The sequence below is a fragment of the Ascidiella aspersa genome, chromosome 1 (genome assembly GCF_963924565.1).
Source record: "Ascidiella aspersa chromosome 1, kaAscAspe10.2, whole genome shotgun sequence".
NCBI classification, from domain to species: Eukaryota; Metazoa; Chordata; class Ascidiacea; order Phlebobranchia; family Ascidiidae; genus Ascidiella; species Ascidiella aspersa.
The window spans coordinates 13414584-13433092 of NC_139447.1; the positions used below are offsets into that span (position 1 = coordinate 13414584).

The 18509-nt window shown below is 36.7% G+C and overlaps 1 protein-coding gene across 1 annotated transcript; it reads left to right on the top strand.

Moving 5' to 3' along the window:
• Positions 1-10255: 10255 nt before the first annotated feature.
• LOC146167869 (uncharacterized) lies at positions 10256-17757 on the top strand. Its single transcript, XM_083389254.1, has 6 exons — positions 10256-10509; positions 11637-11805; positions 14124-14236; positions 15212-15402; positions 16073-16598; positions 17112-17757. The coding sequence occupies exons 1-6, from the start codon at positions 10363-10365 to the stop codon at positions 17316-17318; spliced, it is 1353 nt and encodes a 450-aa protein (XP_083245380.1). The 5' UTR covers positions 10256-10362; the 3' UTR covers positions 17319-17757.
• Positions 17758-18509: the final 752 nt, after the last annotated feature.

Here is an 18509-nt window from a genome sequence, read left to right on the forward strand (position 1 = left end):
TGAATTCAGTTTTGTCGTCACTAGTCAAACGTCATAGATGTTCCGCTTTACTGAATACCCAAATTAACAACGAATCAAACACAACATGAGTACATAATAAAAAAAACATTCCATAAATAAATCATTAAGTAATCAAACAGAAAAATTGCAGTAATAAAAAACTGAAATTCCTTTTTTAATATCTTATTGCCATGTTGCAAAGAAGAGCCTATTTTTGGTGTTATAACAGAGTTTTTACCGGATTGCTCCGACCACCAATCCATCAGACTTGGACAACTAGATTTATTTTAGCTTTTAAAATTAGATCATAATTAAAATTAGAGCATTTTAGTTTTCAACTAAATAACTAATATAATTTTCAAATTTACAAGAATATCGAAAAGATATATTTTGAAAAGCACCTATTTAAAGTAGCGTTTTCGACATTAAGGTATTTATGAACAATTTCAGCAATCGCGAGTAGGGAGAAAGTTCCTTTTTTCTGCAAAAGTTAAGAACGGCCCTAAAATATTTTTTTTAAATTGTTTCAAACAAATTTATCAAAAAGTTTGATGTTTTGGTACACTTATATAGGCTTGCCATACGTCCCGGTTTAGCCGGGACAGTCCCGGTTTTAAGGCCTTGTCCCGGTGTCCCGCCCGGTTAACCAGTTTGTCCCGGATTTTTGAATTTTAAATTTACCAAAAAATTTACAAAAATCAGAGGTTGCTGGGGCTAGTTTCTTTTTTTGTGTTTGGTGAGTAAAAAAAATTAAATGGATGTTATCCGGCCGGTGCTGGGAGATATCTTTTTGAGGAAGGTAAGCGAGCGCCGTAGCAAACCGGTCACCGTTAAGCAATTTTTATTTCAAGGATGTTTTTCACGTAGGCCTATGACACAGTTTGGTGTCGGTTTAATTACTTTTAGGTTTAAGCACTTGAAGTATGTTACCGCATAAATTTTAGAGAGTTCGCAAAACATCGCATTTTATGCGGCAGTTTTAATCGTAACCAATTTTCAGTTTCAAACGAGATTTTACTTATTTACTGAATATCACGCAATGCGAAAAAGGCTGCGGTAACAAGGTTTTACTTTAGTGAGTGGTTCCCTATTGATATATGTCATGGTTTTCGTTACGTAAAACATGTTTGACGTGCTTAGCCGTTGGTTATTTAGCTGTTTCATTTTAAATAAGCACACATTATTTGCAATTTTTTTGTTTCAACAAAATGTAAAATTTTAGTTTGCGAAGACAATAATTAGATTTTTCACAGTCACGCAGATAAATGCGATACTTTATAACACGCCATCCGATTGAATGCTGCTTCCACACAGGCTAAAGAAAGTGACTCCATTTGTGGGGAAACATTTAGTTACCCATTTCCAGCACAATAAGCAAGCAAAATAGTCAAGTGACGACCAACATATATGATGTATAACAATTAACGATTAGAGAAATTAAAATGTTTTATTTAGAAAAAATTAAAATTTTTACGACTTTACACACTATTTAGCACTCAAGCCAGGAACCGCCCCATTTTATTCACTCTACAAAATATTACTTTCGGTAACAATTTAAAATACTAGACAAACCACCCTGAAAAATAGGGCCCTAAAAATACCCCCTGACAAAATATAAAACAACCGCAACCCCGTTAAGTTTATTAGTTGTATTAAATTATTTTGTATTAGGTCTACATTAAGTTTATTTTCAGTTTTCAATATGCGTCCCAGATTTACGTTTCTGAAAAATGGCAAGCCTACACTTATAGGTAAAACTAAATGAAGAGATATTCACCGAGATCTTACCAAAGACAAAACTTAGGAACCGAAAAACGAATACAAAGCACGTAAAGTGTGCAAATAGAGATATTTGTCGAAACAAAATTATTTTATTACAAAATATATCGTAAAAAACAACTTACCTATAGGCTAACTCAGTGGTTCTCAATTTTAAAGAGGCCTATATTTTAGGTTTTCTAATTGTTTCCATTGGTACGCTGAATTGTATACATGGGAGCAGTCTTACTTTGAGCGCGACTAAAATTGTCATATATACACTAAGCCCCGTAAAAAGTCGTGAGTGTTCGTTCGATCCAGGTGGTGGCAAAGAGCGCTTGTAATCCAACACTATTTTGGCCATTACCACACCAAACTGATCCGCCTACCGCAATCTGGGTTTACTTTTTGGTATATGTTTTAAAAAAAGTCTCTTTCCTTTTTTTATCCCGTTTCTGTAACCAAAGCGTCGTAAGCACGTTGTTCTTTTAAATTAAAATATGCAAATTTAAATCCAATAAATATTTTTTTGCACTAAAATTTTTCCTAACATAAACTGCTTAACCAGGTTATGCAGTTCTTCACGAACTTTAACGATATAAACAAGCTATTATAAGACGCTTCACGTGAATCTTCATTTGCTATAATATATTTTTTGTGTGGTCAAGCGTCGTCCATTTTTTAAATGAAAAGTTTTGATAACTAAAATCAGATGCTGACAATCTGGCTGCGTTTGGCGCATTAAGTTTGGCTGGACAAAGGTATTCAAGGCCTTCGTGTTAAAATGTCGCGTTTTGGTTTAAATTCGTTACATCGTGTCTTAAAACAGAAGTCGGCAACCTTCGGCCCGCAGGCCGAATCCGGCCCTCCAGTGAAAATCATCCTGCCCGCAAACGCTTTCACAAATTATACACACGGCCAGCATGCTCAATGTTTTTAACTGTTTTAATTATACGAAATTGCACAAAATTTTCCCCGCGCGTTACAAATTTGACTTTGAATTACATTGGCGTTTTGATTTACTCTTCTCAGACCAAAGGTGACGTGCGCATGACAACTATAAGTTAGGCCTACCATATGTCCTCTTTTAGGAGGATTTGTCCTCTTTTCTCAAGAAAATTGAATGGTCCTCTGAGGACGCTCAAAAATGCCCAAGTGTCCTCTTTTTAGGAATTTCGAATTAAAAATTGGATCAGTTTCGTGGGTCCTGATGGTTGTATATAATTTCAATGATATTTCATGTAAACAAGTTTTACGATCGTTAAAAATGATCGGTTCCTTGTTGGCAAAAGTTTAGGAAACCGCAAAACAAAATTGATTTGTTGTATTTTTGTCTGTTTTTGTAACTTTTGCTTTGTTTTTGTAAGTTTTGCCTGCAACTACCAAGGAAATGTCATCAAACTCAAAACGTAACAATTCTACTTTTTGTTTTACTTGCCAAAAATGTCCTCTTTTCGGGACCTGAAAATATGGTAGCCCTACTACAAGTAGGAAATTTTTAGTAGCATGAAACCCTCTAAAATCAATTTTTTCCAAATTAATTTGCTGATGTATTATTTATTGATAAACATTAACAAAAAGAGCATAAGAAATATTTTCGTATTTTATTTCGTGTGTGGCAAATGCGTCACGTCTCCTTGTAAATTTAAAACTTTCGCGCTACGCCCGTTGTTTCCTTGTTGTAGTGTAACTAGACTCATTTTCACTGCATCAAACATTAGAGTTTGTCCCTGATTAAGAGTTGTTATATTAAAGTGCCTTTAGGCCACACGTTTTTTATAAAAAAATTGTTATCGGAAATTTAATACGGCCCGCCGAGAACTTGCTGAGTTTGGTTTTGGCCCGCGACTTGTAAAGGTTGCCTCTGTCTTAAAATTTATATTGCGCTTAAAATCCTTAGATGCGAGTCTTATAATGTTGAGTTTCCTAAAACGATTGCGATGAGACGTCGGGCATTTTTAGTGAGTCGCGCTAAAAAATCATTACACACCTTTGCCAGTAATATTTGCACTAGTCAAGGCTACTTTTCAGTTGTGTTACAGAACCCTTTCTCTTTAGAAACGCATAACATATAGATCTGTCTTAATGAATAGAAACATAATAAATTACTGTGTTATTTTAGCGAAGCTGTTTTATTAAATAAATTCGAAAAAAGTATTTGGGTCGCGAGACCTCGGTACTAGCAATTTTGGGTCGCGCCAAAAAGTATGTGCGGGCCCCTGGCGTAGAGCACCGTATGTTGAGTGAAGAAACAGAAAACACCAGATTGCTTTATTATGACACGTTTATTTTGATATGATATTTGCTGCTGCATCTACGAAGCAAGTCTTGAAATGCGTAGGTGTGTTCATCTTTGCGAACGATAGCATAAAGTTAAGCCGAAGTCCAGTACATGTGAACTCTTGTAATGCTGCCGTTCACTTTACAATCTATTTGTGTTAGATCACAAGGGAAGTGTTACGTCATACTCAATACGATTTACAACATGTTACAATGTGATTTTATCACTTACCAAGAACGTGATTAAGCACATATCCCAGCTTTAATTAATTTAATAAAGATATATTTTGAAGTTTTTTCGGACCCCCCTTTTTTGGTCCGTCAATAAGAACACACACAAAGACAACTTGGCCTAATTTCTAAAAAAATTGCACGTATTTAATACCTTTTTTGTGCAACGCAGATATCAAAAGCAACCCCTAAAACTAAAGCAACAGAATAAAGTCAAAATAATATAGGCTAGTTAGAACAGGCTATACTTTATTTGAAAAATAGGCCTAAATAAAGAAATGAAGTTGGATGTCAGAAACTCCTAGATATAGAATAAGTAGCCTAAACCAACTTGGAAAAGAAACAATTCTGGAGGTTAAATAAATTTATTAAAATTAATTGTGATGTTTATCGTCGTTGAAAAACCTTCTTTTTAATTACGGGATTCGGGAGATTAAACGTGCGGCATCTGATGATAGGTTTTAACATTGTCACGGGTTCCTCGTTTAGCTAACAGTATAATAGCACAATGCCCTCTGGCATTAGAAGTGGCATTAGAAGTGTAGCCTATATTAGATTTACAAGATATATTACTCACAGATGTTTACCGATATGCCTTGATCTGTTTTGCGATATTCACGCCAAATGTCAGGTATTTTAAATCTAAACCCTCAGGCGACTCCGAGAGCACGTACTTGTAGAACAGGTTGTTTTAATTTAATGTGGAAAAAAAAACTTAGCGTTTTTTTTTTTTTTCCCTCGCAACCGGGCTTGTACTTATTTATATTTGAATAACATAGGCCTATACTTGAACTTATATTGCCGTCAGCAGAAGGGGGTAAGTTTGTGGGCACAACTACATTTTCTATAATACAAACATCAATTCGGAACACTATATACGGATCTGTTCATAAGTTTAATGGTGAAAATAACGGCCCAAATAGACGTTAAAAGCGACATGCTTTATTTTCAAATGTTTCGGAAATTTCTAATGCCATCATCAGTGAATTAGAAATTGCCGAAACGTTTGAAAATAAAGCATGTCGCTTTTAACGTCTATTTGGGCCGTTATTTTCACCATTAAACATCAATTCATTTTTATAATAACGCTTTACCGCTGTACTTTGTTTTCTTCGCGAAAAACACAAGTGATTTTATTTAGCTCGGCACGTTATAAATTGTTGTAAGGCCAATTAGGTACGTTATGTCATCTTCGACAAAACCATGTGTAACTAACCACGAGACTTTGTTCTGTAAAAGCCCGTGTACGTTCCGGCTAAGCAAGGAAAATATTACATTTATTTTTATTGCATTTTGCGGCAGGTTGTCAGATTATACAAAGTCACATTTATCTCTAGGAGCACTTCAATTTCGTTTCATAGAGCTACTTAACGAAATCACAGCGCTGTCTGAGATTACAAGTTTAGGCCAGTACGAAATGCGTCCGAGTCGGTTTTAAAAGTCAAGATGTAAATTGCAAACGTGAATAGACGTGATTGTACTTCAACACCAGCAAGCTACCTAAAGCAGGTATCTTAATCCATCAGACGTTAAAATAGGACGCCCCAAAATAAACACGATATACTTCACATGCAACATATAGCGCCCGACAAGCCAGTTTTGCAATGAAAACCCATAAATATTGAGTTGGATAATAATTGATTTGATTTGATTCCTCTCCAAACACGATACGGCAGCAGAGTGGTTTTGAGATACAGAGTGGTTTTGAGATTATCAAACGGCAGCAGATTGGTTTTGAGATTATGTTCTGATCTGTTTTAAACAGCAAGGAGAAAAATCCTCCATCAGTAAAATAATACAAATTTTGAAGCAAAAAACGAAATCCATCTACAGACCAGCAAACGTTATCTAGTGAGCTTTAACCTGGGGAGTGTTTTAACAGGGAGGTCTTTCGATTGAAGCGTTGGCCACAGGTCTTTGGTTTCAACCTTTTGGTCGGAAATATCTAAGATCGTTTCTTCGGCTGAATACGTATTTTGGCGCTTTACGGGATCCAATTTGCAGCGTTCTGCAGACCACTTGACTTCCGCCAGGTAAGGCCGAATCATTTGAGACGAAGATTTCCGCCAATAGGAGATTTGGTTTGCCATAACCAAGTTACAGGAAATCGTACATATGTTTATGAGTCATTTATGCACGTCCAATCGTCCATCGTGACTAACCTAAAAGGTCACTAAAATATTACGCGTGAAGGTGTGATTAAGTATTGCAACTTTAAAAAAACTTTAAATGTCCAAGTGGGAGCATGACACTTTATAAATAAGCTATACTCCCTGTATCACCACACTGCTTTGGGATGCGTGCCAACATGCACCGAATACAGAAATTACTCTACGTAGAGGTTAACTTTTGTGTCTGGGGAATTTGGCGAGGAAATGCTTCGCCTAAACGCCACTCACGAACTTCCCAGACGAAAAACGTCACCTTTTATTGCAATACGTGGGAAGGACGTGGTTTGATTTCTTCTTTTTCGAATAAGGCTTGTCATGTTATCAAAATAAGGGTCCACTACCATGTTGAAGGGTACAAATGAAGCCATACAAGAATTAGCATTGAATTACCGCCATGTAGTCGTACAGCTCTTGCCTTACTGTGACGTATGTTCCCTCCTAAGATTAGTCAAACGAAATCGATAGACAAAAATACGTTTGTTCACACCTTTTTTTATTGTAAATCATCCCAACTAAAAGCTGGCTGTATGATGCACTTAGCAATTTATCGCGCCGGAAATGAGTAAACAATGTGCTTACAACGGCAGAGTATTCATTCCCAAGGATTTTGATATACGAAGAAGGCTGTAATTTTTTTTTTTTTTGCAACAGCGTGTCTTTCGTTCGGTGGACATGATTTAGGCAGCCGCTTTTAATTCCATCCCAGTCTTTGATCATGTTAACGTCTTAGTCATGGTCACAAGGCTGCTTAACTTTTTACAAATATTGCCGATTTAATAATGCTATTCATTTTTTGGTTGGGTAAAACCTCATTGACATTTCCCCAATACAGCGACACAAGCATCACTGCAGATGCAAAGTGGAGACTCAGTCTATAGGGAAGCGCTATTTTTGTACTTTCCGGTCTTTGTGATAATCTTGACGTCGACGTAGAAGAACTTCGGAAAGCCCCAGCTAAACGTCACCGCATAATAAATTACACCGCCTGACTTTCATCTTTGTAAGAGTTTCCCGTTAGGTCTTGTATACCTTTAAACAGAAAACGTACAGTGCATAGAACTTTTAACACAATACAAATATTTTAAAATATCACATTAAGATATTTTGCTCTACGTTTTCGATTTCCAACGACTTATTTGATCAGAACAACCTTACCACTTTTTGCATTCAGTCGACATCTAAAACCGCACTAATTATATTATGATTAAATATTTTAAGGATCACAGTTGTAACGAAACATGGATAACTTGGACACGATGACGTCGAGAACACGTGTTTGCAGGAAATGACTTAATCGTTGCCATTGTCAAAGCGGGAAACTGCAAGGCCTAAAATAGGACAAAGTTTGTCGTTCTGGCATCACGCTATAACGGTAGAAATTAAATTGTAAATATTGCGCGCTGAGTGTGGGGTCTCGGGTACGCAGGAAACAATAATGATATTGCACCAACAATCACGAAAACATGTTTGCCTTGTAGCAACCTAAACACAAAAAAGTCACTTCGAATCAGTGCTTAAAAATATGGAAAAACTTTTCACGGTTTGGTTCTAGTATATGTTTAAAACATTGTGTAACTATATAAACCACCTTCAATATAGGCGAAAGTATGCGATATGCATACATAGAGATGCAACAGGCATCGTGCATATTTGTTCCAAGTAAAATATTTAAAAGAAACATCGCCCATGAGTTAGCAAAGCCCAATATTAAAAATGAAATTAAATAAATATAATAAATTACTATTGCCTTTAAACATTAAAAACGAAAAAATATGCTTCATGCTAAACTTCTGCAAAGGGTTGCAGACAGCCTAAATGTTTGTCTTCGATATGATGTGAGCGTTTGAAATGGTTCTCACGAATAGTGAAAGTTGGCCTTTGTTCCCAGGGCTATATCAGTGTCACATCCGGTGAAGCAATTTGTCTGGCAGTATCTTCAGTTTTCCCATGTTTAAAGCCATTTAAAAAGGCGTTACTTAAAAGTCATGAAAACTGTTAAGCATTTCAAGCGAGAGACGTAAAGAAAAAGGAAAAATGGATTGCCTATAAAAGTCACGGGGGCTAAAAATGGGAGCAAAGCCATTGCCGACGTATCATATGGCACTTTAAAAACATTTGTCCGTTGCATTCGTATCTGTGAGAATTGTTTACACGGGATCGGCAAAATATTTGTTGCTTTGTCAGGATGATGTTGTCTTAATTCTTACTTTAAAAATCAAGGGTTTTCAGTGGTGCCACCATATTAAAGTGTTGGTAAGCTTAATTTGTGGTGAAATGTACGTCACCCCAAAACGCTATTGTTGGTTCCCCACACCTAGAGGAAATGCAAATTAAGGATGTGCCGTTTTCAGTGAAATGGCGCTTTAGCTTGTAGAATAAAAAGGATGCGATTTGGTCGGAACACACTAATAACGACATTGATTGAGCTTTTGGAAGTGCCTTTCACGAGAACCTGAACGGGAAGACACCTGATTCTAGTAAAATAACAAACTACGCATTGTTGTGCATACAAGGATATCTGACGCTCGTAATTCCGGATTTTGTTAACACGTCATTTTGGGCTTCTCGTGGCATTTAAAAGGCGACATCCTTTTTTCCTGCTTTATAAAAAGGTGCCTACTTTAGGCAAAAGTCTGTATTAGCGCAAGTTGTTGCAAACAGAACAGAGACACCGATTTTGCAAAGAGTAGGCCTAAAGCGTTACAGAAAAATATAAGTTGGTGGTTTTGACATTCTGCTAGAGTATTGTAAAACTATCAGCTCGGCGGGTATTTTTTGTTTTTGTCTGAGTAATTTTAAAACAGTTAGGATTATTATAGGAAATTTTCCAGGTCCGGTCATTACTAAATTTCCAGGTCCGGTCATTACTATAGTTGCTTATAATCGTGGTGGAGAATAGACGGGAATCAAATGGCGCCAACAAATGATAACTTTGTGTACAAACCAATATTAAACCGAGCCATGGTTCTCTTCGGTGGTTTAAAGGTTTACAGTAAGGGAGCAGCGGACAAATCAAAACAAAGCAGTGCTGCTGAATGTTCAACAATAAATAAAAATGACACTTTTGAATGATACCGCCCATATACTTGATAGCAAGTTATTTTTATTCAGAAGGCTATATTTGAAAAATAATGTTCCCAATGACCGAACAAATACATTATTGTAAAAGGCATGACGCAATTGTAAAAATCAGCTTGATTTTAAGTTTAAATACCCACGACAAAGAAGTGAAATTAAAACATCGATACGTTTAGGGCGATCAATATCCCCTACGAAATTTGCAAGTGGAGAAAGAAGTTTAGCTATACGGAAGTGGGTATAAGCGATCGATGCTATAAAAAGGTGTGCACTGTGCAGCCAAAAGCAGCCTACAACAAGAGCATGTTGGCGCAAGTCTGCATTCGTTGCAATGCGACACAAGTTAAAGAGGGATATCCTGAATACTTTGCACCATTCGGCTGTTAAAACGTAGAAGCTTTCAATCAGTTTGACACACATGTAGAACGCCGTGAACTCGAAAGTGATTACAACTTAGTGAAGATGTGCAAGTTGGTGTGTAATGAATGCGCGTGCGAACAGTCTAGGCGATACGCGGATATGGTAAAAGGTGTACGAATTATCATCGATTCATTCATATCCACAGCTATCAGCAAAAAAGAATTAAACATTTCTAAAATTGGGGTTTGTGTTTTTCTCTTGTTTTGTTTTACATTTTTACAGTAGTACCATTTGCATGGTCTTTCAATTTATCTTAAAGTATAAATTTGATTGAAATTAAATTAAAAATATGCAGCCTATATGCGATTCAAATTAGTAATTAAAATAATCCTGTACTTTTACTTCCAGAAATAGAACAGTTAAATTCCTTGCATCACTTTAAAGAAGTCTTAAATCGAAAAAAAAGTTTTTAATTTTACGCGAAATGGCAAATTCTTTGCTCCAAGCTTTGTTCGTTCTGCTCTGTAGCGAATTTCTTAGAAATGTAGCTAATGGTTCCTCCGAAGAAAGTCCATTAGGTGAAGGCGAAATCACAAAGTTAGTGGATGCTCATAATCGGTATCGACGCTTGGTAAGTTGCTTTAAACTTAGTGATCTTTTCTCACCAGTTTTATAGTTTTGCATTTTTATTGCTAAATGAAAAGTTTGGCGCATACATGTTGATAGGCCAAAGTAGGACCCACCTTATCACTTTGTGTATTCGGTAGGCGTGACACGCAACATGCAGTGTGTACATGAAACCGCTTGTCTGTTGGCAAAACGTTCAAACGGTTGATTGTGTAATTTTGTGGCCTGGAAAGGCAGCCATGATTGATACGATGTAAACAAAAAGGTGTGTACAACTATCTAGCATAGGCAAAATAAAAGCAACATCAAGCTACAGTTAATGATGAAATAAAAAACATTCACTTTTAGAATTACGTTCAATAGTGTATAAAACAAGACTTCAAAAGTGCTCCATTTGGTGGCATTCAGGTTGCCACTTGGTAAACTTTTCAAACAAAATCGAACTTAAATACATTTATTTTTGCAGTTTACCTCGGGCACAAGTCATATTTTGAAACAAACAACAGCTTAGTCAAATTTGGGTTGAGAGCTCTGTCAGCGAACGCTGTCAGTTAGAAAACTTGCATATTATAATAAAAAAAAATATCCACCCAAATAGCGGGTACAGCGCCTCGCTCCGGTCCACGCTGTAGCCAGACATTGGTGAATTGGTTTCTATAGAACGCCTTTGTCATTTATATTTTGCTTGGCCAACCACAACGTCCAATCGATTTAACATTGTCGAAGTGTGTAAAGTCGCAAACTTTTAGTCCGGAAAAGAGACCTTTGCACCCAGGGCTGGTGCGCGGCCTTGTAAAATGGACATGAAAACGAAGAACAGGAGAAACGCGACATTGCGGGATGCTTGCGGCCGACGTGTCAATCGTTTTAATGAACTGACAGCGCTTCATTTCGCAGCGTCGGTCGTTCGTTGTGACCGCGTTGGACGTCTCATTCGACGAGGAAGTATGTGACAGTGATGACTCGAAATTTAAACGGCTAAAGTTATTCGTAGAAATTCAATTCAACAGGTATAAGATGGAATCGACGGTTTAGCGTTTAGGGAATAAGGCGTAAAAACAAAAGATACGCAAGGTTCCAATGTGCATATGTTTATAAACTTTTCGTTTGACGTTTAATACTCTTTTGTAGGTAAGTCCGCCCGCCAGCAACATGAGATTAATGACCTGGAACAAAAAGTTGGCCGTGTTTGCTCAAAAGAAAGCGGAAAAGTGTTTGTACAAACACGGAGCAAAAGAATATTCGGCTGTTTACGGACCTCTTGGGGAAAATCTTTACGGGACAAAAGGAAGACTTCCAAGTAAGTATAGCATTTCGTTCGTTTGTACAATACGAAAACGTGGCAGTTTGTACTTTTTTGTAAGCGTGTATATAGTAATATACGTCTAAAACAGGTATTCTTGATCTGTGTGTAGCGCCTCCTGTGGGGACTTTAAAGGTTACAAAGCAATCATTTAATCTATTCCTGAGAGTAAAAATAAAAACAAATCGTGTCGAGGAGGGAATGCTCACTTGTCCTGTTATTTTTTCGGAAGTCCCTTAATCTTCCATCGTTCACAAATTGTCTGTCCTCATAAAGCAGTGGTGCTTAACTAGCTATTTTAACTTAATTGGTATATGCATTTATTTAGCTCACATGTTTTGGTATTACATTAGTTATATCAAATAAAGAGGATCCGGATAGGGAAAAGGGACAAAGTACAAATTATTTTTTAGCTAAGCAATTTTGCCCTTCTTTCTAATACCTAAAAAATTCCATACTTGAAATAAATAAAAATGAAATGTTTTGTGAGCTTTGTGTTGTTCTTTAAGTCGTTTTCTGTGGTCTGGTAGATCTGTGATCAGTAGGATAACTTTTTAACCTCCTCTAAATTACGCTGAGAAATCGTTTTGATGTATAGTATACCTTCCCAAATCATTTGCGTTGCCGTATATACTTCTAAAATGATGGGTTTGCAAACTTAAGTCACATTTAACGCATCATACCTCTGCTCTATTTGACTTACTGTATTTCGACTTCATTTTAAATGCACATTAACGCACGGACATAACTGAAAACAGCAATATAAGGGACCACTTTTAAGACGTCGCAGCCTGACATACCGCTTGAAAAGGTTAAGGAAGGAGGAAGGATAAAAAATTAGAATACATGAGGGTTTAGTGCAAATAAGGCTAGGAAATACTGACTACAGTAACAATGCCGCTTGCAGCACCTTGTCCCAGCGTTTTGGAATATCGACCTTAAGTATAGGCTACTTGGTGACGCATAAACAACCTTTCAATATTATGGCTTGGTGGAAATGACAGGCCTGCCACGTCGGCAGCATAACAAGGAAATCCACAGCGCGATCCTGCAGCTTCCTTTCGGTTTAAACAACGAGCAACTACAAGTACACTGTTGGACGACAGCTATCCCTTCAAACACAATAATGACATAATTCTTAGGCAAAACTAAACAAATATGTTACACAAAATTTATTTTCGGAATCCATTTAGTCCGGGGAGTACTGTCAAGAAGTTGATTAACCTTTTGTAGTTCAAAAATCTTTCTGAAACCCATAATCACCATGATGTATACTGTCAAAAGTACTCTTTGTCAGCCGAATACGGTATTATTATTAAATCAGAAATGACACTTTTAATGGTTGTTAACCATTGAGTCTCGACCCAAGCACTGGTCGCAGAGCCTTTAAAAATGGAACCATTTAGATCCTGGTTAGGACACTAAATGTATAATTGCACATATTTCACTAAATGTATAAATACTTCTATATCTAGTTTATTCTGAACGATAAGCGAAAGGTATATGAAATATTAACAATTCAAAGTGATGGAGCTGGTGTTCAGTACGATTTCTAAAAATTGAAAGTATTTGCCAAACTATGACGTTTTTGTCAGGTATATCACCGTATTTCAAATCGGTAAAATTTCTTTCAAAACGCAATTTTTTGTGCAGAAGGTTACTCTAATTTAAATATACACGGGTAACAAGATTAAATAAGTGCCTATTGGTGTTTCTTAAGTTAAACATTCATGATTGCAATAAAGTTAGTATTTTTTAGTAAGACGTGAACGTTTTTCCGGGCGTAAATTACTTGCCGAACGCATGCCCTTCGACTAATCAAGACGAAAGGCTTGCGACGCCGGGAATCAAAATCTCTAAAAAAATGCACTTTCTGCTAAATTAATAACCTTAATGTATTTGTGCTTGCGCGAATATACAACACGTTTGCGACATTGTGTTTATCGTAAGTAAAACCTTTTAAACTTGGCTGTTCAACAGGATAAACACAATGTTTTAACATTTTATACGTTGCTTCTGTGGCAGCCATGCAGCTATTGAACAAAGCCATAATAGTTTGCCCAAATCATCTTGGTAATTACTACTAAATCGAGCCATTGTGTGAACAAGGCGTCACGTTTTCTTATAATTTTTTTTCTCTTTAAACTAAATAAAGTTTTTTTTCGCCCTTCGCGCAAATGCGTTACTGCTATCCCCTGAATGTTTTTTAGACTTAATTTTAGTTGCACGCACGAGTTCAAAAGGGGACAGGCAGTTTTTCCACTTAAATCGTCAATGCTCCAATAGATAAGACAATTTTTCTACTTTTCAAACAGATTCCAAGTATGGTGTAGACCAGGCGGTGTTTCTATGGTATGAAGAATACAAAGATTTCTCGTACGAGCGCAACCATTGTCAAACTGGAAAAGTCTGTCATCACTATACACAGGTAGGCTACCTCAGACATGCATCGTAAAACAATTGCTGCTAACTAAGAATATGCCAAACACCAACCTTCTTTGCGTGACATTAAACAGGGACGGTAAAACACTGCACCGCGAATCCCAAAGTACCCATTGATGATTTTTAGCGACCCACTTGTAATTATGAAAACAACAAAACATAATTAAATACTTTCGAAAACAATAAATGGTTTAACAATAATTCGTAACAAGCCACCGCTGTTTAAATCAGGGGTCGGCAACTTTTAATCAGTTTATGCGAACAAATATGTTGTTGAACGTATGTTTTTAACATTTTATTATAATAGCTTTCAATTAGAGGTGGAAAGAAGATATTTATGTATTTAAAAATTAGTATTGCTATAAGATTTAGGCAACAAATCGTTCGCACCAACGCTATAAATTGTTATATTAGACCGTTAAACTCTCGATGACCACATTTTAAAGACACAATGCTTTCGCGAAAAACGCAAAAATAGGCATTTATAAAGATTAAGATGAATTAAGTCTTGGTTCATAGTTTCCGTATAGTGCACACGGTGCTTTTATGCTGAGAGGATTCCCTCAAAGCGCACTATAATAAAAAAAATTCACAAGCTTTGCGCGAAAAGTTGGATTACTAGGCAAAGATAATGTCCCTTATATTGAAGATGCGGCAGCAAATTCGCATTAACATTAAATTTAATGTATTGCCATGTTGTGTTTTTTAAGGATTAGCATCAAGTTTGTTACCAACTTAACTAAAGGTTCGTTATGCCCAATACGTATGGCAACAAATTGAAAAGCTACATGCGGATGCAATGCCTCGCCGTGGATAGTAATCAGGCCAATACCGGCAACATATTTCACCTATAGAAATAAAAAATAGATTTCCAAAAATAACCCAGTCTTGGGAAACGGTTCACGCCGTGATCGACCCGCAAACGACCCTGCCAATGACACTTTCTTGGCTTTTGTCGCAGCTCGTTTGGGCCGAGTCCACAATGGTCGGGTGCGGAATAAAATATTGCCCTGGTGTAGTACACGTGCCAGGCAGAGACCTTACAGGCGTCACCCTGCTTTTCTGCGAGTACGCCCCTGCAGGCAACACACAGCAGGGATTTCTCTTCAACCGCGGTGTCGCGCTGCCTTACAAGACGGGATCGCCGTGCTCGTAAGTTTCTCGCGTCCAATTTGGCGACTGTCATGCTGCATTTACAATGTCTTTGCAATGCGAATTTCAATGCAAACCACTCCCAGCGGTATGTTAATTTCACTGCTCAATCGTGACTAAATGTACCGCAATTATTCTCAACCATTCTATCGCGACAAGCGAACACACGTATACTTGGGTCGTGGGTGTTGGTAGTAAGGGTACAGCTGGGACGCAAATGAGTCTGCACAGGTATTAATTTCGCACACTTCCGGAAGAAACGCTATTTAAAAATAAAATCAACGCTAAGATTTGCATTTCACTGTTGTTTTAAAATAACAATATATAATCTTCGGAAATATCGAAACACGAATATTGTCTTTCCCCATTGTTGATATCCAAATGCTTAGATAGACCTTTTTTTTTAAAAATGCTTGATTAGGGGTTATATCAGTTTGTCACATTAGTAGTCTGCCACGTAATAATTTTGTTAACGGTTTGCTGCAAATGCAAAAAATATTTAATTTACACGATGGTGTAACCAAATGTAACAAAGTCTTTAGTTTAATCTGATTAGATTAAAATTTGTTACTACATGTAGTGTTTCTCAATGTTTTAGTCTCACAACTAAAACACAAAAATCAATTCTTTCAAATTGATAAATCAAAATAAACTAAATTATTTTGTGCAGAGCGTGTTCAAGTGGTGCCCAGGTGTGCGTAAAAAACTTGTGTCTGACTCCAGAGGAGGCCGCTATTACCACCACGACCCTTTCATCGACGACAACAGCAGCACCAACAACAACAACACTAATACCAACAACAACAAATACAATGACCTTAAGACCGCCCACAACAACCGTAAGTTCGACTACTACATTAGCAACAAAGCCATCGACAGCAACAACGCTAACGATGACCAGCAAAACAACCCCTACAACTACAGTTACAAAACAAACACAGTCGTACTCGCCATCAACAACCACGACCAAAACCTCCGTATCAAGCTCAACGCCAACAAAGAAAACCACAAGAATACCCACAACAACAGGAAGAACAACAGCAAGAACAACAGCAACAACAACTACAACGGTCACACCCAAGCTCTACTGCTTCGCTTGCAAGTCCACGTCAATTCAAGGATGCAGAGACACAAGCAAGAAAGTGCTGTGTGACAACGTAAACGACCATTGCATTGCCGTGATACGTCCGCACAAGGTACACAATTTTATTGACAGCAAGTTCAAAAGAATCAGTTTTCAAACGTTTAGCCACATTGAAGAAGCTTTTTTATACAAATTCAATTATTAGTTAGGTTAGAACTGTTTTGCAATTTCTCCATAGAAGAACGATCACAAAAAAACTAAACTATATATTTACGTAACGTTTAATATTGTGTTGAGTCGTACTGTAAATATTAAGTTTAACGTTTAACATTGTGTTTAGTCGTACTGTAAATATTTACCATAATATTTTAAGTCTAACTTAAGTTGTATATTTTTTGAAACTTAGTTAAATAAGAAAAATATAGATAGCGTTAAAACAATACGAGCATTATTTCTCATAACGAATGCCTTAAGCATAATACATATTGCATATCAACAACTTTCGTTTTACATATAGTTTACAGAAATTGGTCGACGAATTACATGAATTTATACTGGTCTCTCAAAAATATAGGCCCTAACGTTTTAGGACAAATATTTTAAACTGTTGTGGTTTTAAACCTAGATCGAGCTCGGGTGCACATCAAAGCGATCGTGTAAGAAACGGAAGAACTTGCTTATGTTAAGCGCAAAGGTCTCCTGCTGCAATTCCAACTATTGCAACGACAAACATGGCCGACGCTTGGGATCCCAAGGTTTCGCGGTGGAGCTCAGGGCCAACTTCTTTTTCACGCTTTTTGTTGCATTAGGGCTGGTTTATGTATCATTATGATGATGGCGGCTGGCTTGTCATTAACTATTGTGCGCTTGCAAGTGTATTTGCTTCAGTTTGCCTAAATCACTTTGTGATCCCAAGTTAAGACTTTATCATCATCGAAGATAAACTAAATTAAGAACAAAGTAACAAATTTTAGTTGGGGTCTACAGTTTGGCCTTTTGGTATGTTTGTTTTTTCTGGTAAGAGATTTACATTTTCAGTTCAACCAGTTTTACTTTTTTTTGTTGGTGTCCCTTGTATTCCGTTGGAATTAAAAAAACGCTTGAATCTAAATAACGTCATAACCTTAATCATTTCCAGACTTATCTAAACTATGTTAAGCGTTAAACGCAAATCAAGCTGATGGATGTTGATAATTCTGCGTAATTATCCCCAGTTTTTTTTATTTTATCATTTCGCTTGCGAATGTAATAAATCGTAAACAACAATTGTATTGAAAATATTAATCAATCAGACAATTAAGTAGTAATAGATTTACACGTCCCTTGTATCTTTAATTAATCAAAGCATGTTTATAAAAGGTATATTATGTTGTCGTATTTAGGTTGCGTGCAACAAGCTATTTGAATTTAGCCTGATATTTGCAATTTGGTACAAACCAACATTATTCGTTATGCCAAACGAATTATAGACTTTTCGAACTGCAGCATTTTATCATTCTCGAAGGCTTGAGACTATAATTATCATCGGCATATCGTGTTAGATTTTAAGTGTATTGCGGTCAGTCTTAGTACGCGATCTATGCTAAAGATACAGATCTATGAGATTAACTTATAAGCATGGTTGTTTAACACGCAATCAACTTCAGGATTGTAAACGCTTGGACTTTCCGTCGATTTCCGAGAATCACTACAATCTGCCATGTACTAAACTTAGCGTGGACAGGAACTGCATCTGATTGAATTTTTACCAGGAGTAGTAAACTTCCGCTTAGATTATGTTTCGCCAATCAACACATTCCTCGTTAAATTGAAGTTACCATTCTTTGCTTTAAAGTTGCATACTTTTGTCGTAATTATATTTTGGGTTGATTTGGATATTTAAAGGTCAACCGGTGCGCAAATTTTTAGAAATTTTACCGGTCTGTAGGTTAAAAACGTTGACAACCACTTCCTTCAACTATTTTTTAAACATTTTTTTCTACTAACAAGTTATTTAATAGAACGGTGTCAAGACATACGTGCT